Source organism: Saccopteryx leptura, chromosome 1 (genome assembly GCF_036850995.1).
Source record: "Saccopteryx leptura isolate mSacLep1 chromosome 1, mSacLep1_pri_phased_curated, whole genome shotgun sequence".
Taxonomy (NCBI): Eukaryota; Metazoa; Chordata; class Mammalia; order Chiroptera; family Emballonuridae; genus Saccopteryx; species Saccopteryx leptura.
The window spans coordinates 70172948-70198750 of NC_089503.1; the positions used below are offsets into that span (position 1 = coordinate 70172948).

Sequence of the window (25803 nt, forward strand, 5' to 3'; positions counted from 1 at the left end):
TTTAATTTTATAATTTCCTTATAAATTTTGGATATTAAGCCTTTAAAAGGTATTTCGGCAGATATGTTCTCCCACTCGGTGGGAGCACAGTGCCAGGCACTTTCTAAGTAGTGTACATGTATTATATCATTTAAATTGTATAAAAATCTTAATAAATATTATTATTACCTCTATTTTATAGATGCAGAACCTGAGACAAGGGAGTTAAGTTGATAAAGGTCACACAGCTATTAAATTAAAGAGCTAGGATTAAAACTCAGATATTCTAATGTCCAGATTCTTTTTTTTTTTTTAATGTCCAGATTCTTAAAAATAAGTCAGCCTGCCTCCCACCCCCCGCCCCCACTCTTTCCCTGAGAGAGTGCTCTGCCACATGCCGGGGTCTCACTCTGTCTAAGCTTCAGGAAATTGAAGTCCTGTTGCAGAATAAGAGTAAATGACTCATAATCAGACCTTAGGTCCATATTTAAAATCATGTTTTACTGCCTTTTGTTTCCCCATCACCTATTATGATACACACAGCAGACACTCAGTTAATATTAATTGAATTGACCTAAACTGAAAAAAGAATTCTCCTGCTTTACTATAGTCCAATTTCTTTTGTGGAACATTCTGGGTAGCATCTGAAGAGAAAGCATTCCCATCTAGAGGCAAGGAAAACAAATTCCCTTGAATGGACTGCTAAATTGCATTTCTCCTTCCAACCCCATCCTTCACACTGGCCAGGCCACTCTAAGAAAAACAAGTTAAGTAAGCCTATCTATCAGCCTGGCAGTGGGTGTACACCAGACGCAGATGAATCTTAGAACCGAGGCTTCCAGTGATACGCGGTGATGAAAGAAACGATTGCAAGACCTGCAGCAGTGAGATTGCTCAGCTAATGATCCAGGGGCTGCTCAGTATGACATTTAAACTGTTGTTCAGCCAGCTCACACTGTGTAGTCATGCCACGTGTAAATTCCTCATTTATACCAGGGAGCTACGTGTCTCCTGAGTAGGGATCGAGGCAGTATCTGATTGTGTGTTTTGCTCCCTCACTCTTCCTTCTTTTATTGCTTGACCCAAGGGCACCAGACAGATTGTAGAATCAGAGATTGAAAATATGCCAGCTCTAATGGAAAATTTGTACCTTCTTAGCATTTCTCTGACTCTAATAGGCTTCCTTTATGAGAAAATGACACATTAGATTGTAATTATGGCTTGTATGTTTTCCAAGCACTGATACTGAGACAATAAAATAACCCCTTAACAACTTGGTTAGGAAATGTGTCCTCTAGCTATAAAAATACCTGCGCTTGAGCCTGATAGTGTGGTGCATTGCTTACATGGGCTCGGAGAGCCTCGTTATGTCCTCTTTCTAAATAAATTCATTAGCTTTGGGTTGGTAGCCTGAAATCAGCCATGATGGTGGTATTTACACCATGAAATTGGCAAACTCCACACATCTCAGAGTGTTGTGGGGTTTTTTTTCCTGGAAAAATTGTGCACCTTTATCCCTCTCCCTATTGCTAATAGAAAAAAGGTGCAGTCTCTTCATTAAGACCATCTAGAAATATATCTTTTCCAGCATAAACAACATTGCAAGCTAGTCATAGGGAAATCATCCTGACCTCCAAATAGCTGCCTCCTAGTCCGGGTGCAGAAATCCTGGGGAGACTCCCCTTCCATCACCTTCACAATACTTTGAGGCTCACACGACTGAGCTGGTTGTTCCAAAAGGAGGGAAGAACCCATTCTAATATTAATGTTTTATAACAGGGGCTTATTAGTCATAGGTGGTACTTTTAAAATTGTCCTGAGCTGCTTTCAATAATAATGCCACCTCACAAAACCATAAAAACCAATATATATATTTTAAAGAAGAGAATAAGAACCAAGATAGAAAGGAGAAATTGAAAACTTAATCCCAAAAAAAGCCACCAAAGTTGAAAACACAACTCAGATTCCTGGAAGCAAGCTACGAAGTTTAAACAGGAAATATCCCTACACAGCTGAGATCTAGTTTCAGAAACGGTAACCTCTGCCTTCAACTCTGATAGAGATTTTCCAAATGAGGCATTAAGTGGCAGAACAGATGGTGTAATCACCCAAGCATAGATGTTTAGATAATTATATTAGCACGTATGTGCTGAAGACACAAGTACAAAATGAAGATCCTATTATGCTTTTATTGTTTGTTCCATATTATTTTACTGTAAGCAGGCTAGCTTTGGCCTAGCCTTCGTGACCCCACTTGGCTTGCAGCCTTTAGGGGCTATGCCACAAAGCTGATTCAAAGGGAAGTGCTAGAAAGGAGCAAATTGTGGTGGGAGGAAAAAGGAAGGAAGACTTTTGTGGAGGTTCTTAAAGGGATTCTTTCAAGTCAGGAAGAAGAAAACATAAATCTGAAATTTTAGTATTCTCAACGCTGTCCAGTCTCCCAGCCCTGCCCTCTCTCAATCTATACCAGGGGTCGGGAAACTTTTTGGCTGAGAGAGCCATGAACGCCACATATTTTAAAATGTAATTCCATGAGAGCCATACAACAACCCGTGTACGTTATGCATTATCCAATAAAAATTTAGTGTTGTCCCAGAGGACAGCTGTGATTGGCTCCAGCCACCCGCAACCATGAACATGAGCGGTAGGAAATGAATGGATTGTAATACATGAGAATGTTTTATGTTTTAAACGTTATTTTTTTTATTAAAGATTTGTCTGTGAGCCAGATGCAGCCATCAAAAGAGCCACATCTGGCTCGCAAGCCATAGGTTCCCAACCCCTGATCTATACTGTTCAGCACACAGAATAAGATAAGCATTTGTTTACAAAAGCGGGAGGGTCCCTAAAGAAGGTGTTCATCTGACCACAGAATTGAATTATGGATTCTTAGAATTAGGCTGAACCATAGGGACAATTGTATAAACCCTCCTTTCCACTATATCACTGCCTGGTCGCCATCCAGGTCTGAAGGATTTCTAGGGACAGTGAACTCCAGCATTTTGGGGTATCTCTGTCCAGAGTTGTGGTCTTATAATGATCACAAATATACATTTGCATTACTTATGCACAGTGGTTCTGCTTCTGCCTCTGGGTCACAACCATGCTGTATTTTCCACATGACAGCCCTTGAGGTTTAAAAAGGTAAATCCCCTTAACGTTTTCTTCTCAGGTTAAGCATATCCATTTCCTTCAGTTATTCAATGATTTGCAAAGAGACTCTGGGAAGAGTTGAATAATGAATTCCAGAGGCATAATATTTACATATTTTTACATATTATGAAATAGATACTGGAATTTTACAATTAGTTTAATATTTTAATAGATTGGTAACTAAAGCTAGTTTACTTGATAATACATTTTTAGGATTCCAGGGTATTTAAAATGTACCAAATTTAGTAACTATATTAAACATAATTAGCCTTTCTTTGATGTTTTGGAAAGCACAGTAAGATCCCAGAAAGCACTGAGGCCACCTAATGGCCAGATTTTTTATTGCAAAACAGCCTGATGGAAGTACTGGGCTAACAAAGTTATCAAGTGGTTTACCTCTAAACGGAAGTTATCAAGTGGTTTTGTCATTGTTTTGTTTTTCATTTTAATTCTTTTATTACATCATTGACTCTAGTGCCATTTTTCTTTAACTTTAGTCAACACATATGCTTTTCCTCAAAGCACAAAATCTCATACCATTAGCAAAGAAAAAGGCAGAATAACTTGCAACCAAGGAACACAAGAAATCCTTACTCCCATTTAATTTTTCCTTCTTGTCAAAATGCTGTTTATCAAGAAATTGAGTACAATTCAATAAAAAGGGTATAAAGTGTTGGGAAAGTATGCTACCAAATAGAAAGAAATATAGTATAAAACAGAGGTATTGATAAGAAAATCACTAGGTGTTAATATGTTAGATTTACTTCCATTGTTTTATCTGGGACCAGAAATACAGATGGAAAGAGAGCATTCAAACAAAACCTTGCTGTACTCCTGGGCTTTTTAAATGTGTGATTAGCTTAATTCCCTTTTCAATTATTTACCCTTGTCTACCCCTAGCCCATTCTCAGCACCTAAATGGATTTTCCAGACATTCAAACAATTGCAAGAACCACCTCCCTGTGTTGGGAATTCTAGGTAAGCCTCTAAACCATAGAAAAACCCTTTGGCAACCACAAATCCACTGCAGTGGTTTTAAAAGTGCTTCATTTAATCAAGGCAGCGAGCATCTCCCTTAGCAATGCAGACCAACCCCTGCTGCCATTGTCAGAGCACTCAGACTAACCTTCAGAGGAGAGATGTGAGACTGCAAGACGTATCCATGGACATTTTCTATTTGAGACAGGTTCTTCTCTGATACATGCACGAGTTCAGGGCCTCTTACTTCGTGGGTTAGTCGAGGTAAGGAATGATCGTGTGGAGCATCCTCATCCTGATAGCGATACTTCTGGGAGAAAAGGCAGCAAAGAAGAACAGCATTAGTGTTTGCAAAGGTTCTGAACTTCATACTCTAACTTAAGTTACAGGGCCCAGTGCATTCTCCTTGTTGACATTGCCAAATAGGCTTTGCTGCAGACTTTTTGGGTGTGCCACCGTAAGCTTAAGTGCAATAAGAGTGAACTGACCTTCAATAGCAACCAACGCGGATGAATCATTTATGCCTCTATTTATGCACTACAGAAGGGTGGCACGTGGCACATGCTAGCACAGGTGGCTTGTAGGTAGTGGCATGTGCTTGTTAAGAGCTGTTTAATCCAAAGCAGTAAATAACTTAATGGGCCCACTTATCTTCATGAGAGTATTCTTTTCAGGTGATATGGGCCTACACCTCCTGGGAGAGACTGCCAGTCAGCTTCTTTCATAAGATGGTGTGGGTCATGTTAAAGACCGGGAATCACTCTTCTAAGAATGCTATGCACCACTCACAACCCAGCTCGTAAAATATTAGTTTGCCCTGCTTTGCTTTGGTTCCCTGTGAATGATACAGGAATATTATGGGTGGGGGTCCAAACATCGGCATAACACCATCTCAAACTTAACTGTGATGTCGAACCTTATCCCAATACTCCGTTATTTATTATACCACCAGCAGTTACTTTGATCATGTCAGGTTGCTAATAACATGTCTCCTTACAAAATCATGCCTATGTCTCTTAAACTTTTAAGGTGAACTTCAGAGTTTTTTGGCCATCAGCTCTCAGTCTGACTCATAACCTGACAGTAACAAGAAGGGCTGGCAATTCAATCTGTTGTCCGCTCTTATTCAGAAGTTGATTATAATTACTTGCCTTTTCCAGAGAGGCTTTCTGCCATGTTCTGAGCTTAATATTAGTTTCAAAACAACAAATATAGCTGAAAACATCTTGACTTCATTTTGCAAAGGACTCTCATCTCTTTGTTCCATTGCAGTCCTTCTTACCTATGATGCTCCATTTTTCTTACGAGACAACTACCCCTCAAAGACATTCACAGACTTGTCCAGGGTCACCTAAATAATGGGCATCAGAGCTGGTACCCTGTACAGATCACTTAAGTCTGAATCCTCTCTCTACCATTACCAAACCCTCCCCAACTCCCATGAGGAGGTGAGGCCCAAGTCTGACAACTAAATCGGCAGCTTGATAGAAAACACTTCACTGAGAGAGAACACACCACAAAATGAGGATAGAGCTTTTCTGTGAACTCGATTCCTCTGTTTGCTTAACCCTATGAGTAATCCGGGAAGGTTATCTGCCTCAGAACCATGGATCTAGTGTAACGTTCATCTTTGGTCAGTTCTGTACATTGGGAGTGGAATAATGTCATACATCTGCCCAGTAGAGTGTCTGGGCTTTCAGCCGTCCACCCTCACAACTCCTCCCCCTCTGCAATTCCACCTCTGCATTACCTGAGCCAGAAGAGTAGGAGTCACTCTGACTCCATCCTCTCTTTCACCCCACCACCATCTGCCAAGTTAATACATCACTGAGTCTGTTCAATTTATATCTTCAGTAATTCATGAATCGACTCCATCCTCATCCCCCACCACTGCCACCAGCCTGCCCACTGATCTGCCTGCACTCGGGTTCTCATCATCTCTAAGCTGGCCCACACAGCGGCCTCTGGATGGCCAGACTGCCACCGAGGCTGTCCCTTTCCCCTCCATCCTTAACCCTGCACCCAGGGCTTTCCGAGTCACAAACTGACAAAGTTCTTCTCTCTAAAATCCTTTAGTGGCTCCCACTTCCCACAAGGTAGCTCAAGCTACCTCACCCTGCCATAAGCCACCCCCAACACCACGACATGAGCTAGGCCCCCAGGACTTCTGAACTCTTTTATATCACCAATCCCACCTCAGGATTGTGGACTAAATATAAGCAAATCATTACTTCCATTTTTTAAAAACTTTAAAAAAGTCTGGTAATATACACGTATTATACAATTTACCACCTTAACCATTTTTAAGTGTATAGTTTAGTGACATTAAGCATATTCACACTGGTATGTAACCGATCTCCAGGAATTTTTTATCTCGCAAAACTGAAACTTTATAACCCATTAAACACCAACTCCTCATTTTCTTTTTCCCCACCTCCTGGTAACCACTATTCTACTTTTATTTCTATGAATTTGACTGCTCTTGATAACTTATATTAATGGAATCATATAATATTTGTCTTTTTATTGTTGGCTTATTTCATTTCACTTATATCTTTGTTATTCATCCATGTTGTAGCATGTGTTATAATAGCCTTCTTTCTAAAGACTAAATAATATTCCATTGTATGCATTTACTACATTTTTACAATTCAGTCATCTCTCATGGGAGTTTTGTCGCTCTGCCCCTTGGCTGCTGTGAGGACTGCTGGTGTGAGCCTGGGGTGCAAGCACCTCTTCTCTTCCCAGCTCAGCTTTCCCTTCTTTCAGGTCAATGCCCAGAAGGGAAATGGCCAGATCAGATAGTGATTCTAAATTAGACGGTAAAACCAACCAATTTTTAGTTTCTTGAGAAAGTTTTTAAGCTTTTTTAAAAGTTAACATGTGTAAAGCCGTATTCGTGTCACTTATAAGAATCTGAAACATAAAAAGTCAAGGGCACCAAAAGTAAAAATCTTACCAAGTTCAAACGATTACTGTGGTTTCTTAAGGACCTCTGTGGTAGGAGTCAGATGACTCAGAGAAAGACTTGAGCCTTAAAGTATACATCTCACTGATTAGTTTAGATAAATCACTATCAAAACAGAGACAATAAACTTAGTAGAACTTATGTGGTGTCATGAAGAACTGATTTTTAAATTACTTATTTTCATAAATTGAAGATCTATTTTAAGGACTGATAGGGTTCTAAATTAGACTGTAAAACTGATCAATTAATATTTTATTAGTAAAAAATGTTCATTTTAACTTTTTTTAAAATTTTTTTTATTTATTCATTTTTAGAGAGGAGAGAGAGAGAGGGAGAGAGAGGAGAGAGAGGAGAGAGAGACAGAGAAGGGGGGAGGAGCTGGAAGCATCAACTCCCATATGTGCCTTGACCAGGCAAGCCCAGGGTTTCAAACCGGTGACCTCAGCGTTTCCAGGTCGACGCTTTTATCCACTGCACCACCACAGGTCAGGCCATTTTAACTTTTATTGATCCTTAGGCCCTGACTTTCACATTTCTTTTCTGGAAAGCTTCTATGAGCTGCAAGCCTGAGATTTAGTAGGTGTTCCCCTGGCTCCCACTGGACTCCTCCCATCTTAACATTTATAATGCTTTACGGTGGTGCATTTTTGTTTATTTGTTTTTCTATTGAACTGTAAGATTTTCTGAGGACTGAGATCCTTTAAGTCTGTTTATCCTCGTACCTGCAGTTCTTCGCCAAGTGTCTGGCACATTTGCTCAGTATTTGTTGACTAAAGTTATAAATGACAATTGAACAAATAGATAAAACAGGTATCAGTTGCTTAAGTTACAGAGGTATTCTGGCTGCTGAATACAATCTGCTTCATTGCAAACATTATGATTTCAGGTCGAAGCAAAAAAAAAAAAAAATAGTCAATCACCTCATTTTCCTGACACAATCTTAAATAACACCAGATCCTTAAGTACTGCATGTGTCTCTCCTCATCATTCTTTTCAGGGCTCTATGCTAAAATTAGAAACTGAATAACAACCAATTCTTGACCTCAAGAGGACAATAAGTTGTTGAGTTGTACATATGTGCAGCTAATCACAATAGATAGTGGTAAAGACTGAGCTCTGTGGCAGCAGGAATGGTTTGCCCTTTGGAACAGGATCTAGAATAAAAATAGAAAGCGATAAGGGATATACTAAGCAAAGGCAACAATATGCAGAGGAGATAAGTAGTAGAGGGTGTGATGTTTTAAAGGAACAGTGAAATCGTTGTAGCAGATGCTCTAGCACCCCCTCCCCCACCTAAATCCATGGAATTCCCTTTCACACATTCAAGCCCATATCTGCATACTTCTCAGGAAGCTATTAGTATAACCCTTGGGTACTTGAAGCCTCTTCACTTAGATGTGACTGGGGGTTATGCTGGAACTCCCAACTCCCAAACCTCAAAGTGAAACAAACCATAGGATTAACATGAAGCTAGCCAGCACCTGAACCTATATAAATATTTTTGCACTACTCCTTGGTGCTTTCCTCACTCTGTCAGGGTTTCTCTGGAGAACTTCCCTGCATAGTTCATGCTCACACTCATTCCCACGCTAGGTCTGCTCCAGGCAAGCCTGATGTAAGATCTGGATGCAGCTGGGAGAATGTGAGGCAGAGTGTGGCCATGGACTAGCCTGAAGGGCAGCCTGCTATCAGCTGTAGACAACAGAGAGCTATCCAGGAGACCCAAACAAAACTTTCCCTGGTGCCAGATATCCCCGGCCCTGTTTCCCCCAGTCTTCTGAGAGGAATGACTAAACAAGAGAAGACAAGAACTGGTGAGAAGTACCATCTATCGCTCAGAACGCAAGCTGCCGGGAAATCACCAGATACCGCACGGTAGACTCTCCGCTTGGATCAACTTTGCTTGAACCAAAAATGATTTTTTGACCTGTAATACTAAGACTAATATTAACATTAGCACTAAATGCTGACATTAAAAGAAATACTAATCAAAACACCAATGCCAATATTAGTAATAATAGTAGTTATACTTAATGTATCAGGAAGTATGCTAAATGCCTTATAATGCTTCATCACACCTGATACATAGGTGCTATTATTCTCCTCCCTTGAGGCTTAAACAGCCAGGCATTTTCTCCTAAGCTTACATACCTAGTGAGGAGCAAACTGGGATTCAAACATATATTAGGCTGATTCTGGGCTAGAGCACTTACATATTCTAAACTTATTGGGACTCAAGGGTCTTAAAAAGCCAACTTTGTCTTCAGAAAATGTAATTCTTAGGAACTTGAAGAGTCATCTGACAAGGGAGATTAAGCAACTAACTCTGCAGAGGTCACATCTTGATTCAAGAATCAGCTCAAATGTTTGGGGCAATTCGGAGTCATCTCTCCTTCCAGGGCCAGGCTGTCAGGTACTGGCGCCATTCTGGGTACCTCTCAGGGTCTGAATCCTGTGGAAGAAGAGCTGATTGAGGAAGACCTGTTTTGAACTCTGTGCCTTCTTCTTTTCCTCTCCTCAGCCTGGTCCACTGGGGGACTCCAGAGCCAGAGAACTTCTGTAAACAGATTGTATTTCCTCTCTGAGATCTCATGGGAATGACGTGGGAGAAATGCTCAAGACAGGGAATACTAATGTACTATTCTTGTCCCCTTTCTTAACTCATTTTGATCCTGACTTCTGGAGTCACATCCCCCTCCTCCTCTGAAACTTAGCCACCCACTCCCCAACTCTTTCATCAGGGCAACTCTTTTAGTTCTTTGATAATCAGATCAGGTGTTATCTCTTGCAAGCGTTCTCCGGCTCCTAAGGTTGAAAGGATGTCCGTCCACCCTGCACAGAATTCTGTTATTGAATTAACAACTATATACTTGCTGTTACCTGTCCGTGGCCTATGTCTCTGGCTAGTCCTTGAGTGCCTCATGTTAGCAATGGATTAGTGTTTCTCTGCAACTCTCCAGTGCCCCATTGATAACTAATGCACACTGAAAGACCAATACATGTGACTTTAACTGAAATAAACTTAATAATCTGAGCAATAATATGACACATCTGATCAAAAACTGGACCTATGTGCAATCACCGTCACGCTCCTCTTCTCCCACAGAGCCCCCAAGCGGACGGGCAAAGGCTGGGCAGTCTGACCAGATCCTGCTCACTACATTCTACTGATGCCCGTATGAGTCTGAACTATCTCGAGTGACCCAGGATTCAAACACAGAAACCAACATATGTCTGCTACATCACCAGGGGTTCTGCACAGCTTGGGGGGTGGCCCTGTGCTGGCACCCTGGCACAGTGTGTGATAACTGAGGGAGAAGTCACAAGCCTTTCAGGCCTCATAAATAAAAATGTGTGTCTCTGTTTCTGCATACAAAGTGCTCTGCTTCCCCCTGGCAGCAGGAGTCAGCACTGTTCTGAAGAAAGACACGCATCAAACTCCCAAAGAGCCAGGACCTGCTTGTTTGCTGCTGACAGGTAAAGGGGGGGAAAGGATCTGTAATGGTGAGTGAGCACTCTCCATGAACACTTTTCTAACAGTGTTCCAGAAAGGATTATGAACACATTATAAAGCAGGTACAAAATTAAGGAATGAATATAGTTCCTTACACCATGCCAAACATTTGGAAAAAGCTCAACACCTCTTAGTTCCACCATTTCTGTTAACTATGTTGACAAACAGCCTTCTCTGTGTGGAGTCGTACTCCTCCTGTGCAATCTCCGTCCTCTGAGGGCAGAAACCTACCATCCTTCGCTGTCATCCGCAGCGTGGTCAGGCCACAACACCGGGCGTGTGGTGTGTGTCCAGTAGACCTGGCTGACTGAACGCTGCGGCTGGAAGGAGCCTCTTAGACATAAAATGTGCTTTGGCATGAAAGAACATATATTTTAGGAGAAGCACAAAGTCTGCAAGAAAATTAAATGAATAATAGACTTGAGAAGAGTAATAATCCCTCAGGAAGAAGTGACTGCAGCTCAGAAAACAGACACCTGACCAGGCAGTGGTGCAGTGGATGAAGCATCAACCTGGGATGCTTAGGACCCAGGTTCAAAACCCCGAGGTCGCTGGCTTGAGCGCAGGCTCCCAGAGTAGGTTCTCTTTCCCCTTCAACACCACTCCCTGACTCACAGGACTTTATGCCACTTTATACTTACTTTTTATAAAACTCAACACATTTTTATTTTACATTTATTTCTAAGATTGTTGCTGGTGGAAATAGGGCTCTTTCATGGAGTTACAAGAAAAGCATTTTGGGAACCCACACATGAAGATGAGAGGTAGCAATAAGACTTATTGGAGCTGGAGCAAACACTAAGGACTGTCCCCAGGTACCTGTGTTTCATCCACAACCAAGTGCCTCAGCTCTGTCCCGCTGTGGAAGAAGTCTTGCTTTGTTGTTGCCAAGCCCAGAAGGACCAGGGTCCAGAGACACTGTGCTATTACGGACATTGGCAGTTTTAATCCATGCCAAAGCTTAATTTAGCTCAGTCTCTGTTCCCGACTGTGCTCCGACCAGCCCTGCACTGCTGTACCAAAGTGTAACTTCCAGACTCCACCAGATCCCACCTGTCTAGCATCCTTCTCTTTTGTTAACTCCTAGCTACCTATGCTGACCTGCTCACTCAATGCTTCCAGGGATGGGGTCAGGCACTCCGCCTGTGTGGCTCGCTGCTGCCCTCTGGTGCCCACAACATTGCAGGTTCTCAACAAGTGTTCATTGTATAAAGACCTCTGTAGCTGAATGTCCTTCAAACCCATTATTACTCAGAGTTAATAAAAGTGGGTCAAAACTCACTGACCACTGATGATACACAGATCTTCCCAAATGAAGTTATCCTTCAAAAAAAAAAAAAAAAAAGTCCCACAATCAGCAATACAGCTGGTCCAAAGGACACTTGAAAAAGGGACATTTCGAGAACAGGAGCAAGATATAACAGGACAAATGTGAGAGAGGAAAAGCTCCCCCACGTGTTTCATCTGAATTTTTTCAAACAAAACTCACAAATGAAAGGAAATACTCCCCTGCTTTTTGCCACGGAGAACAGGACAAGCCAGGATGTTAATTAAATTACAAATCAGCTGTCTGCTTGCAGCTGACAGAGCTTTGTTTGCTTCCAAGCAACGTCAGATATTTTAAATCCTCTGTAATTTCCTACAGTGGAGGAGCTGCCAAGAAGGATGTGCTCATGAATATTTAACAGACCTTAAGATCCTTTTTAAAGAACTGGTGATTTAAATAATTATGAGAGAACATACTCTAGCTCAGTGCTGCCCTCCATCGGTTAACTGAAGATGCTGCAAATGCAGTGTGGTTGGAAATGCTTTCTCTCCTGAAACTCGGAGCTATGTCCAAGACCTAGGAGAGTCCAGGATCACTCAGAAGAGGTAATTGTATGATTAGACAGCCCCTAAGCTCTCTGATCAAGCTAGAATGGGATCAGAGACCTATGATCTAGAAAAATCATGAGTGTGGAATTTTAAAATGAATTTGCATAAGATGCCACACAATCTAGTTGCTATTTTCAATTCACAAAGCACTTTTAGAAACATTGTCCCAAGTAATTCAAGAATTGGAAAAAGGTGGTATTGCTATTCTGATTTCCAAATTAAAAGAAAAAAAAAGGATAGGAGAGTCTCTGAAGTGTTAAATAAATGACGAAGCTATGTTTCAAACCAAAATAGCCAGCTGACTCCTAAAGGCAATCCGATGTAGTGTAGTGAAGTGCGCATGAATCTTGGCATTAGAAACATGGACTCAAATCTTGCTAGTGCCGCCTGCTAGCTAGGAGACATCTGCCAAGTTGCTGATATCTCTGAGCTTCCGCTGGCTGAAGCTATAAACTAGTAATTACAGAATCTACCTCCTAGAAATATGAGCATAGAAATAGACTATTCCTGGCACTTGGTAGTTCCTTGACCAATGTTAACGCTCTCCTTTCTGGAACTCTCACATACTTTTCATATTGCAGGTCTGTAATAAAAAATAATGGTCCCTTGGCCCTGGCCGGTTGGCTCAGCGGTAGTGCGTCGGCCTGGTGTGCGGGGGACCCGGGTTCGATTCCCGGCCAGGGCACACAGGAGAAGCGCCCATTTGCTTCTCCACCCAACCCCCTCCTTCCTCTCTGTCTCTCTCTTCCCCTCCCGCAGCCAAGGCTCCATTGGAGCAGAGATGGCCTGGGCGCTGGGGATGGCTCCTTGGCCTCTGCCCCAGGCGCTAGAGTGGCTCTGGTCGCGGCAGAGCATCGCCCCTGGTGGGCGTGCCGGGTGGACCCTGGTCGGGCGCATGCGGGAGTCTGTCTGTCTCTCCCCGTTTCCAGCTTCAGAAAAAAAACAAAAAAAGAAAAAAAAATAATGGTCCCTAACAGTGAACTCTTTAGGCTGTTAATGCTGTTAGCAGATGGAAATAAATAGGAATGGTCATCTGTAGCCTCTAACTATGTCTCTATCATTTTCCCCCTCCTGTGACCATCATACTAGAATAACTTTCTGAAACTCAGTTGTAGAGTAGTGGCTAAGAGTGCAAATTCCGGAGAAAATACCTGGATCAATTCACAGTTCAATCATGTACTACATGACCTTGGGTAAGTCATCAAACTCCGCCAGACTTGATATTCTCATCTATAAAATAGGACTAGCACTTATCTCAAAGAATTTTTGAGAAGGCTGAGTGATAAAATGCATGAAAGGCACTTAGCAGAATATCTGTGACCTAGGGTTGATCGCTTAATACCAGCTATGATGATTTTAATGTAACATTGGATTGTTTTACACAATTATAAAAGACTTTGGAATCATAAAAAATAACTAACTGGCCTGACCTGTGGTGGCGCAGTGGATGGGGCGTCGACTTGGAAATGCTGAGGTTGCCGGTTCAAAACCCTGGGCTTGCCTGGTCAAGGCACATATGGGAGTTGATGCTTCCAGCTCCTCCCCCCTTCTCTCTCTCTGTCTCTCCCTCTCCTCTCTAAAATGAATAAATTAAAAAAAAAATAACTAACTGAAGGGAAAAAATATAGCCTTTTTTTTTTTTTTGGCTTTTAATGTCTTCAAGGCACACAGATGACAATTTCCCCACAACCCTATGACACGCAGCCTGTGTTCCAGTCTCACAGCTCTCCAGCCCCCTTAAACCATCCTCACTGCAGCCTCCTACCAGGCTCTGTCACATAGCTCCACTCAGCTCGGCCTTCTCTGACATCAGCTCCCGCAGCTCCTCTCTCCTCCCAATTCTTTCACTCAACAAGAATTTATTCCAGTTTTAAAATAGATAAGTCATGGGGATATAATGTACAGCGTGGTGACTATAGTTAATGATACTGTTAAAAACAAATACAGCCTGACCAGGCGGTGGCGCAATGGATAGAGCATCGGACTGGGATGCGGAAGACCCAGGTTCGAGACCCCGCGGTCACCAGCTTGAGCACAAGCTCATTTGGGTTGAGCAAAAAAAAAAAAAAAAAAAGCTCACCAGCTCGGACCCAATGTCACTGGCTCAAGCAAGGGGTCACTTGGTCTGCTGAAGGCCTGTGGTCAAGGCACATATGAGAAAGCAATCAATGAACAACTAAGGTGTCGCAACGAGAAACTGATGATTGATGCTTCTCATCTCTCTCCGTTCCTGTCTGTCTGTCCCTATCTATCCCTCTCTGTGACTCTCTGTCCCTGTAAACAACAACAACAACAACAAAAAACAAATACAGGCCTGACCTGTGGTGGCGCAGTGGATAAAGCGTCGACCTGGAAATGCTGAGATCGCCGGTTTGAAACCCTGGGCTTGCCTGGTCAAGGCACATATGGGAGTTGATGCTTCCTGCTCCTCCCCCTTCTCTCTCTCTCTGTCTCTCTCTCCTCTCTCTCTCTCCCTCTCTCTCCTTTCTAAAATGAATAAATAAAAATAAAAAAAATTAAAAACAAATACATTAATTTGTGAGTACCTACTATGCCATTATAAGTGCTAGGGATACAATACTGAACAGGAAAGAAAGACACACTCCCTTCCTACCTTTGGTGCTTGATGTCTTCTCTTCTCCACCTCTAATAAGCTCCCCAACTGCCTTGTACTTGGCTACTGCTAAACCTCTTAAAACTTAACTCCTGTCTAATTTCTTCCCAGATGCTAAGCGTGCTTCCTCTGTGCTCACATGACTGAATTGCTCCTTTTTAAAAAAGCATATATGTATCTGCTTTTCTCATGAAACATAAAGACATCTTGATTCATTATTGTACCACCAGCAGTAAGTATTCTGCCTGGGATCCAGTGGGTGCTCAGTAAATGTTTCCGAAGAGAACTGCGCTTGGTGGGGATGGAAGGTCCTTGGACTCTTGTATACGCCTTTATATCTGGCACATCTTAGGAGCAGCATGTTACTCAGGAAACCTGTCTGAACTCTACAGATCTGGTTATTGAGCAGCACCCTAGGCGATTTTTAGCAGTAAGGTAAAACACTGGTTTGTTGTATAGCACAGGTAATAAAGTGGGTTCTTTTGGGGAAATCATTCAAGTTTTGAGTGTGAGGCACCTGAGAAGGAGTGTTGGCTAGTGGCTTTCAGGATTAAGGAGTTAGGGTAAATAAGGAAGCCCAGCACTAAATGGGCCCATCCCATGTAATCTCACTCGAGACCAACAGCTGTATGCACACACAGAGTACCAACCTTGATAATCACAATAAAATACAGTGAAGTGCTGGTATATGGGAAGTGGGGGCATGTTTGGAAGAATACACGCTATGTTGAAACTGGTTGTCTCTGGGGGATTATTGGATTCACTTTCTGAACTATGTTACGAATTGGAGAATAAATATAATTAATACAGTAGAACGTGTAAGACACGATCAAGTATTTGTTTTTTTGTAATGGGGAAAGCCCAGTGGGTTGTAAGCTATGTGGTGAGGGGAAAATTCTCCAGCTGTGGAAAAGGTTTATATAAGTTCAGTTAACTTCAAGAGCTGGCTGCTGAGGGTGCAAGGGCCAGCCAACAGATGAAGGACAGGGCACTGGGAAGGCATCCACTGGGGTGGAACAGAGCTTAAAGTAAAATGTTTTGTTACCAAGAAATCAAAGCATCGCTCTGGGAACACACTCGACAATTAGTTTGTCCATTTGAAGCACAAGTTCAAATGCTGTCTCAGGGATGACTGCACTGGATTCGAGCGAGGCCAGCAAGAGCTTATGGCCAGTCACTGTCTGACTCAACCCACCAGCTGTGTAACTGTTGTAGTCCTGTGGATGAGAGTCATTCACTGTTGAAGCCTAGAGGGATGTTCTGCTCAGCGTGCCCGGTACCCAGAAAAGATGAAATATTTACTTCAGCTGAGTGCTTAGTCAAGTGATGCAAATTCCCTGCAACTCAGTTTCCTGACTTTCAATGCTGTTCCTGCCACTCATGAGCAATGGGACTTCAGGCAAGTACGGAAGCTCTCAGAAGCTGATTTCTCATTTGTAAAATTGGACTCTCAATACTTTGAACAGTGTTTCTATGGAAAATTGATGAGATGACATGCATAAATGTCCTGGCATAGGGCCGGACTCCTGCTCGGTGCTTAGGAAATCTAAGCTGCTTCCTATTTCTGTCAGTGTCAAAGCCTCGTCTTTCCAAGTATTATGAGGGGGTCAACACACACACACACACACACACACACACACACACACACACACATGTGTGCATGCACATACTCAACTCAGCTTTACCTCAATTATAGGGTATAGGGAGCTGGCTCCCTTCATGCTTTCCCAGGCATTATAGGCACATTATAGATCAGCACAAGCCCTCCAAAGGAGGCAGACTGAGCTGTGAATGACCGGCCTCCACTGCTCTGAGATCCAGTTTATTTTCTGTACATGAGGCCATCTAATCATCTTTATCCAATGTGTCCATTCTGCGCCAAGGCCCCTAGCCTCGTCTGCCCGTGATTATCATTGGTATTTAACAGGCAGAAAGAGAACAGTCTCAGACACAGGTGCTGGGATGGCCACCATTGACTGCTTCCTCAAACCACTCCTGAGCTTCTGGACCTCAGACCTGCTGTGGAATAGACACCTGCCCAATCCTGCCACCCACGTTGTTCAACTTCTCAATACTAAACCACTTGTCACCGGACCCAAGAACATCTGTAGCCTCTGGCTGGTTGTGTGCCTGCGCCCAGCTTTCCCTGGGCAGCCTGGTGGCATGTGCTTCCCCTGTGACACTACAGAGCGGAAAACCCCTACATAACAGGAAGCATCATCCTCCATTCATTCAACAAAATATTCATTGAGCACGTTATGGACTCATCACTCAATTTTCAGTGTGAAGTATGCAGTATTTTAGAAAAAGCCAGACATTTATTACTCCCTAGAATTTGAATTCTAGTGGCATTAGGTAGTATAACTCTTTGCTTGAATTTTTTTTCCTTTTCCCTTAACATGAGAAGATGCCATGTTGACCGCTCCATGGGAAGATGCCAGCTGGTCCAAACAGGCCTGACCCATCCAGCTGAACTTCTCCAGTAGCCTCTCTCCGAGAGCCCCTCATGGTGAGCTGGCTTCCATGACATGGGAACATGAACAGGTGAAAGATCAAGACAGGTGTGGTCTTGACTCTGGCCTCATTAACAGTGGGTTCCAATCAAAAAGCATTATTTGGCAATCAGCTACTATCATAAAAATATTATGTATGTCCTCAAATGAAGCTGCTTCATAATCCATGTTGGGTTTAGGTGGTTTGATCTCCAAATAAGATACACCTCATTTGGGAAGGCCTTATTCTACTCAATCTAAGTATTTGAATATGCAATTGCATGTTTGATTATTGAGTGCTATTCTGTGCTTATTACATCCTTAGGATATATGCCACAAATCAAGAAAGCCTAGAAACTTTTCTTATTTTCTTGTTCTGGTGCCCTGGCAGGTCCTAATAGTGTTAGTTCAGATGAGTGCCTATGATATAGCATGCATATGTATTGATGCTTTACCACTATTAATTTATTTAATCCTTACAACAAACTTATAAACGGGTTGCTATATTCCCCTCAGTTTACAGATGAGAAATTGGAGTCAGATTAATTTGTTCACATAATTAAATTAATGGGGAGCTAATTTATGCCTCCCCATCCTTATCATCTCCACCTTCAATTTTTGCACTCACTGTCTCTCAGCCATTGTGCGTTTCTCATTTCCTGACTCAGGTACTTCTCGTGCATATGGGAAAATTTTGGACCCTGGGTTTAAAAGTCAAGATCTGCAAGATTCCCTTTATTCTTGCTGGACTATAGAATACAACTGAGAAAGGCATAAGTAGAGATAACCTAGCCCTGGCCCGATAGCTCAGTTGGTTGGAGCATCGTATCCTGAAGCGTAGAGATTGCTGGTTCAATTCGTGGTTGGGGTACATAAAGAAACAGCTCAATGTTTCTATCTTTTTGTCTCTCTCTCTCCCTGCCTCTCTCTCTCTCTCTCAAAAAATCAATAATAATAACCTAGTTAAGGACATTACCCTTTCCCTGGTCACCCATATACAAAACTACACAGATGACGGCAACCCTTCAGCATCTTCCCCTTTGCCTCTCCAGAGCAGAGGCAACCTAACTCAGCTGGCAGAACACACTTAATTGCAGAGTCAAAGGCAAAGGAACTTCACACTAGACTAAAAGCTCTTTGATGAAGACAGGGATGCTATACTTGTAGCCATCTCAGTAGGCCTCTGGCACCTAGCAGGGGTTTAGTACATTTTGTCAAGTGAATGAGTCTATATTTAGGTAAATGGATTCTATTTCAGCAGGAACTATTGTTTTTTGTTTTGTTTTTGTTGTTGTTTTCTGGAGAAAGAGGAGAGAGAGAGGAAGGGGAAGCATCAACTCATATAGTTGCTTCTTGTATGTGCCTTGATTGGACAAGCCCAGGGTTTCAAACTGGTGACGCACTCCAGGCTGACGCTCTAGCCACTGCGTCGGTGCAGGTCAGGCTGTTCTCTTTTTCCTTTCCTTTTTCTTTCATGTCCTTTATCCCCATCAGGTCCCTGTTCCTCTCCCCAGAGTATTGCACTTGCCTCCTACTTCCCTTTCCAACCACATTGCACTCCCTATCTCTCCATCTTTTCCCACCCCATCCTCCACAACCCATTGTTCCACCATTGTAAACTCTTTTCAGTTCACTGTAAGAGTTTTATATGAACTCTGGGACTTTTCCTGTGCTGCCTCCCTGGTTTCTTTTGCCATTTCTTCACTTTCAGGGCTCAGCTAAGATGATACCTCCTCCCAGGAGCCTCCTTGACTGGCCCACGTAACCTGTCATCTGTGCCCCAACCCCAGCCTGCAGTCAGCACTCAAGCCACCTGTACACACATAGAACACTTTCATGTTATAATGTATGCCTATCCACTTGATTCTTTACCTTTAGAGACTATAAGATCTTTGAAAAGTGAAGGGTTAAGTCTTATTTATTGTTGTGACACCTGTACTAGGTGTTCAGTGGGTACTGAGTAAATGTTTGTTAAATGGCTAATACTTGTAACTAGTAGCCTTATCCGCATTCTCTCTGCCAACCAATTTAGTCTACAATCACTTCCAGATACATTAAGCACAACTTTGGCCATGCCACTCACCCCCCAGTAGTTCACTACTGCTCCAGAATGAAGGTGGGCGTGGTGTGGCATTCACGCCACTCCCAACCTGGCTCTGAAGCCTGGTCTCTCACTGCACTTCTTCCCCTGTGTACAGTCAGGCACGGCATAGGACATTTTGGTCAGAAATGACTGTATGTGTGAAGATGGTCCCATAAAAGTGTCAGAGTCATGCTACCGCATTATTAATCTTCAAACTTTCATTAACTTTCTTGTATTCTTCACACCATGTCCTTTGACACAAGAAGCTTGAACTGGTCAAGAGAAGATAGAAATCTCAAGGAAATTAGGTAAGGCTGCTGCCAGGAACCAGATAAGAAACCCAAGGACCACAATTAAGGAACTGGTTTATACCAGAAAATGCCAAGATATCTGGAATCCCTTGGCAAGGGACCTTTTGATGAACTTTTATTCATTAGAATACTAAAAATACTAAAAATCATGCCCAATGTTGAAGATTTAACATTAAAATGAGACACATGATGGATGGCTCAGCAGGTTCCTAGCATGTCTGGGAGGTGTTCATGTTCCCCTGGAAACCCAGGAACTCTTTACCCTTTCCTCAGAAGTCTCTGCCCCTGAGCCTGCCTTACCCCTCCCCCCAACCCTTAAACTGTCCCAACTTTCCAGAATCGGGGAGAAGGCATCTTAGGGCACAAACTTGTCCTTCTCCATTCCTTTGCTAAAGAGTGTTTTCTGATCTGCTTTACCAAGCAATTTTTTTTCTCTTGGCACAAGCGACACTGCACAGAGCAAACACTATTTTACATCCCTGGTCTGCAGGAGTTGGTGACAAAATTATATTGGAAATAGGTTCCTATGGCCTGTGACCTTGTAGCTGTGCGGTCAGGTATAACACAATGTGCTACAGCCTATGATAGTAATGGCATCAGCTAGAAATGCTTGTGGGTATATACCTGGGCCCTGGTGACCTTCCCACAGACATCTCTCTTTTCTAACCCAGTGTTATGACTGGAATGTCACTGGTGATTTTTATTATGATTGTGAGATATCTTTCATTGATAACCATTAGAAAACTTTGAATAAGGAAAAAAAAAGTTTCTTACTAACAGGCCCTGGAGCTACAAGGAATGCCAAGGAGCACACAGTGAGGTCAAGGTCAGGGAGAGGGGGAGCCCAATTATATTGATAGGTCTGCGGTTCTGCAGAAACTGGGTTCAAGGATGAGGGCCTAGGGTTTTTCAGGCTCACGCTTTATTGGTGAATTTAAAACGTAAGAAGGGAATTTAATGGGGAGGAAGAAAAAAAACAAGCCAAACATTCTGCCAAATGTCAGTTACTGAAGTCAGTCAAGATCTCTAAAACAAAGGTGACTAAGTGGGAGTGGTGGCCGGGCTCTTTATCCAGTGGCTGGAAGTTTGTTTATTTGAGACAGCCATCTTTGAAGTGATGCTGCAGCAATCAATGCTGAAGTTGAGCACTTGCATTACAAAAAGAAAAGCCAACTGTCAGGGCCTCTCCTATCCTTACTCACTCAGTGTTCACTGTGATGCTGGGGTGAACAAGCTATTGTGCCGCCATTCCTGTAAACGTACAGCACACTCAGTCACAGTAGGAGGCTGATCTGCTGTGACATTTGGTCTGTGTAAGTGCATTTATTAAGTTCGCACATGGAAGACATTGCATCAGGAGTCATTTCTCAGAACTTATCCCACCTTTTAGCAGTGCATGGCTGTTTCCACATTCCTTTCAAACTAGCCAACTAACTTTTTTCCTAAAGTCTCCCTCACCTTATCCACTTTCCTGTTATGCTCTTCCTTCTGTTCTGAACGATGCTCTTTGAAATACAGGTAGGGGAATATTCTGCTCTTTTTTTTTTTTTTTTTGGTTCTGTTCAAATATCTCCTTTCTCATAGTCTCCCCTGAACTTTCCCAAACAGATGCGATCTCTCTTTGTCTTCACTCTGTACTGCTCTTACAATGAAACTGTCTGCCATTGAGTTTGTAGTTGTTTCTGTCCATCCATCCTTTCATTAAGCACTCACAGTGAGTTACTGAGGATACTGTAATAGATACTGATAACACTGGTAATATTTAGAAACAAAGCACAATCACTGCCTGACCAGGTGGTGGCAGTGGGTGGAGCATCGCCCTGGGACACAGAAGACCCAGGTTCAAAACCCAAGGTCGCTGGCTTGAGTGAAGGCTCATCCAGCTTGAATGCGGGGTGGCTGGCTTGAGCATGGGATCATAGACGTGACCCCATGGTCACTGGCTTGAAACACAAGGTCGCTGGCTTGAGCAAGGGGTCACTGGCTTGGCTAAAGCCCCTTCCCACCCCTGGTCAAGGCACATATAAAAAAGCAATCAATGAACAACTAAGGTGTCGCAACGAAGAATTGATGTTTCTCATCTCTCTTCCTTCCTGTCTGTCTCTATCTGTCCCTCTCTCTGTCTCTCTCACTAAAAACAAAACAAAAACACAATCGCAGCCCTCACTGAGCTCCCATTGCAGTAGCTGAGACTAATCAATCTCAGATGTCATTGGTAAGATACATGCTGATTTCAGAGATGATATTAAAAATGTTCATCTTAAAGTTGATAAAATGCCATACTAAAGTACACTATATACAGGTTCCCATGAAGGCACACTTAACCTAACTTCGGGGGTGTAAGAGAACAGCTTCCAGAGAATAAGACACTTCTGATTTCTCTTATGGAATGAAAAAGCATTAGACAAAAAGACAGCAAGCTTACTAGGAAAAGAACAGCAGGTTCAAAGTCAGGGAAGAGTGAGAATGGAGCATAACTTCTCTTAAGATATTAAAATGCTTGAAGGCAGGTTCTTACATGTGTTTCCTCTAGAGGGTCTCAGAGCCTTAAATAGTTGTGTTAGATTGAAATTAAATTTATTCTGGGCAACAGAAATATTAGCAAAAGAATATTACCACTTATATACTACAATATAAATAAGCTTGTCACTCTCTCCTTAAAATTTGTAATGTGGAACTGACATTTTAGGAGAACTTCAAGAATAACTTGCTTGGGATAAATAGCCAGTTTGAAATCTGAAATATAACTGATAAGCTTACCATCCATGAGAACAGGGTCTGAATGATTAGACTGTCATATAACTTGGTCTTTCATTTACTGGCAAGGCTAACAGAGGTCATCTCATGCACATTCCCCATTCATCATAAAAAAATTAGCTCTAAAAGCTATGAGAAACTTCAGACCTCTGTTGGGCCCTGCTCTGTCCCATCAGCTCATGGTGGCATATCTACTTTTCTGTGTTTTATTTTCTTCTTCTTCCTTGTATCTATTCAGTGAAGTTTTTTATCCTGGATATGAAAAATTAACAATCATAGTGAGGCTTTTCCAACATGTCACTCTTTAGCCTAAAAATAGTTACCTGCTCCTTGATTTGGATAGGACTCTTGATCTCTGAGCAGGGAATAGTTTGTAGGTTGACTGAATGCACTAGCTACTGGAATTTAACAATTAGCAAGGCAGACAATATTCTTTCTCTTAGGGAGTATCCCTTGTAGAAGAAATGACTGACAAAACACAAATGAAATAATCCCGGGTTGTAGGGAAATGTGAATGTGCTCCAAGACTGCACAGAGGGGAACCTTATTCCATGGAGGTTGGGATACTCTTTCTAAAAGGATGTAAAAGCTGAATCCTGAAGAATGAGAGCCTTTCATGGGAAGAGTTGGGCAGATCATATTCCAAATGACAGGCAGAACAAGCATGAAAGACTCTGAGTTGGGAAAGAGCTTAATGGGTATTAGGACCAACAGAGCTTTCTGAAGAGTGAGTGAAGTGTAATTTGAGGCAGGAAAAGTAATATAGTGGCCTGACTACAAAGGACCTGGTAGGTCTCGGAAAGACTAAAGTCCCCATCCTGAGAAAAATGGAAAGGCAACAAAGGATTTCAACAGGAAAGTGATGTGATATGATTTGTATTTTTAAAAGCTGACTCCTGTAATGCTGGTGAGATTGTAAACTGGTGCAACCATTATGAAAAAATGGTATGGGGTTTCCTCAACAAAATACAAATAGACCCACCATATGACCTAGCGATAGCAATCACCCTTCTAGGTACATATCCACAAGAGGTAAAAGCTGGGTCTTGAAGAGATAGTTGAACATCCATATTCAGAGCAGCATTATTCACAATGGCAAAAGGTAGAAGCAACCCAAATGTCTATCAACAGGTGAATGGAAAAATGCAATGTAGTATGTGTGTATAGCACAATATTATTCAGCCTTAAAAAAGAAAGATATTCTGAGGCCCTGGCCGGTTGGCTCAGTGGTAGAGTGTCGGCCTGGCGTGCAGAGGTCCCGGGTTCGATTCCCGGCCAGGGCACACAGGAGAAGCACCCATCTGCTTCTCTACCCCTCCCCCTCTCCTTCCTCTCTGTCTCTCTCTTCCCCTCCCGCAGCGAGGCTCCATTGGAGCAAAGATGGCCCGGGCACTGGGGATGGCTCCTTGGCCTCTGCCCCAGGCACTAGAGTGGCTCTGGTTGCAGCAAAGCGACGCCCTGGAGGAGCAGAGCATCACCCCCTGGTGGGCAGAGCGTCGCCCCCTGGTGGGTGTGCCGGGTGGATCCCGGTCGGGTGCATGCGGGAGTCTGTCTGACTGTCTCTCCCGTTTTCAGCTTCAGAAAAATACAAAAAAAAAAAGAAAAAGAAAAAAAAAGAAAGATATTCTGGCACATGATACAATCCTTGAGGATATTATACTAAGTGAAATGAGCCAGTCACAAAGAGACAAATACTATATGATTCCACCTATATGAGGTATCTAGAGTAGTGACATTCACACACACACAGGGAGTAGAATGGTGGTTGCCAAGGGCTGGGGTAAAGGGGCAAAGGCAGTGGTTGTTTAAGGAGTAGAGAGTTTCAGTTTTTCATGATGAAAAGGTTCTGGAGATTGGTTGCACAACAATATGAATATACTTAACACTCCTAAAGTATACACTTACAAGGGTTAAGATGGTAGAGTTCACTTATGTGTTTTTCACCACAACACTCCATTGCTGTAGAGAATGGATTAGAGCGGGAGGGGAGAAAAGGTGATGGAGACTAGTGGGGGCTCTTAGAGGACGTACTGAGCACTGACCCTGCATCCCCTGTAGCGAGGGCTCATGCAAGGCCCAGACTCCAAGTTCTCACTTGCTCACCCCCCCAAAAATTCCATATCACCATGTGTCTCATTCCTTTGACCTTTCAACACCTTTCCTCAGAAGAGAAAAGAAGGAATGAAAAATGAATGTTAGAACAGTGGGTGACAAAATCGGCTCCCCCCTGAGTCAATCTTTTAACTGGGAGAATAGAAGAATAGGTTGGGTAGCAGGTAGACTTTAAACAACTATGCAGCTTGACTTGTGCATTAGATGCACTATGTCAGCCTCTCATAGAAAATGATCTTTTCATTGTTTTTAATAAACATGGGCATGGGCTTAACATCAAGTAGGGAATTCTTCTTCCTGACTCATTTTCCTGCTTTGGATCATAGCAGTAGCCTTAAATTGGTAAAGCACAGAGGGCAAAGAGAAGAGCCCAAACTCCTCAGCTTATACAGGGAACTCCTAAATTCTTAGTAGATAATTATTTTGTATCTTTATAAAAATATTTAAAATTCATTATAAAATCTTTTATGCATACACAATAATTTATATCAACTCTACAAGCTATAAAGATTAATATAACAAACTCCTCTGTAACTATCACCAGCTTAAGAAGTTGAATAGTGTTGTAAACAGAGTAGAAACTCCTGGGAACTCATCCTTAGTCACTATTCTTTCCCTCTCCCCAGGTGACTATTAAGTTATGTGTTCACAATTTCCTGCTTCTTTCATGGCCCTTACTACAGCAATATATATCAGTGATGGTTACTTTTATGTGTCTACTTGGCTAAACTATAGTACCTACTTATTTAACCTGGGTATTGCTATGAAGGAATTATAGAACTGTGGCTAACACCAAAATAAGTAAAGACTACCCTTAATAACCTGAGTAAGCCTCATCCAAGTGGTTGAAAGGCCTTTAAGAGCAAAACTAGGGCTTCTGAGAAGGAAAGGCCTTTAAGAGCAAAACTAAGGCTTCTGAGAAGAAACCTTTCTGTAGCCTGCTGCTTCACCCCCTGTCTGAGTGTCC

At 42.5% G+C, this 25803-nt stretch overlaps 1 protein-coding gene across 6 annotated transcripts in view; it reads right to left on the reverse strand.

Annotated features, from left to right (window-relative positions):
- DLG2 (discs large MAGUK scaffold protein 2) overlaps positions 1-25803 on the reverse strand; it is a 2140731-nt gene that overhangs the window by 1063101 nt on the left and 1051827 nt on the right. For 4 of the 6 annotated variants that reach the window (XM_066369745.1, XM_066369736.1, XM_066369732.1 and 1 more), the window contains one exon: positions 4259-4420. In XM_066369745.1, the coding sequence (XP_066225842.1) occupies positions 4259-4420 (162 nt within the window). The remainder of the gene's footprint in view (positions 1-4258; positions 4421-25803) is intronic. The other 2 variants (XM_066369783.1, XM_066369802.1) reach the window with 1 other exon arrangement.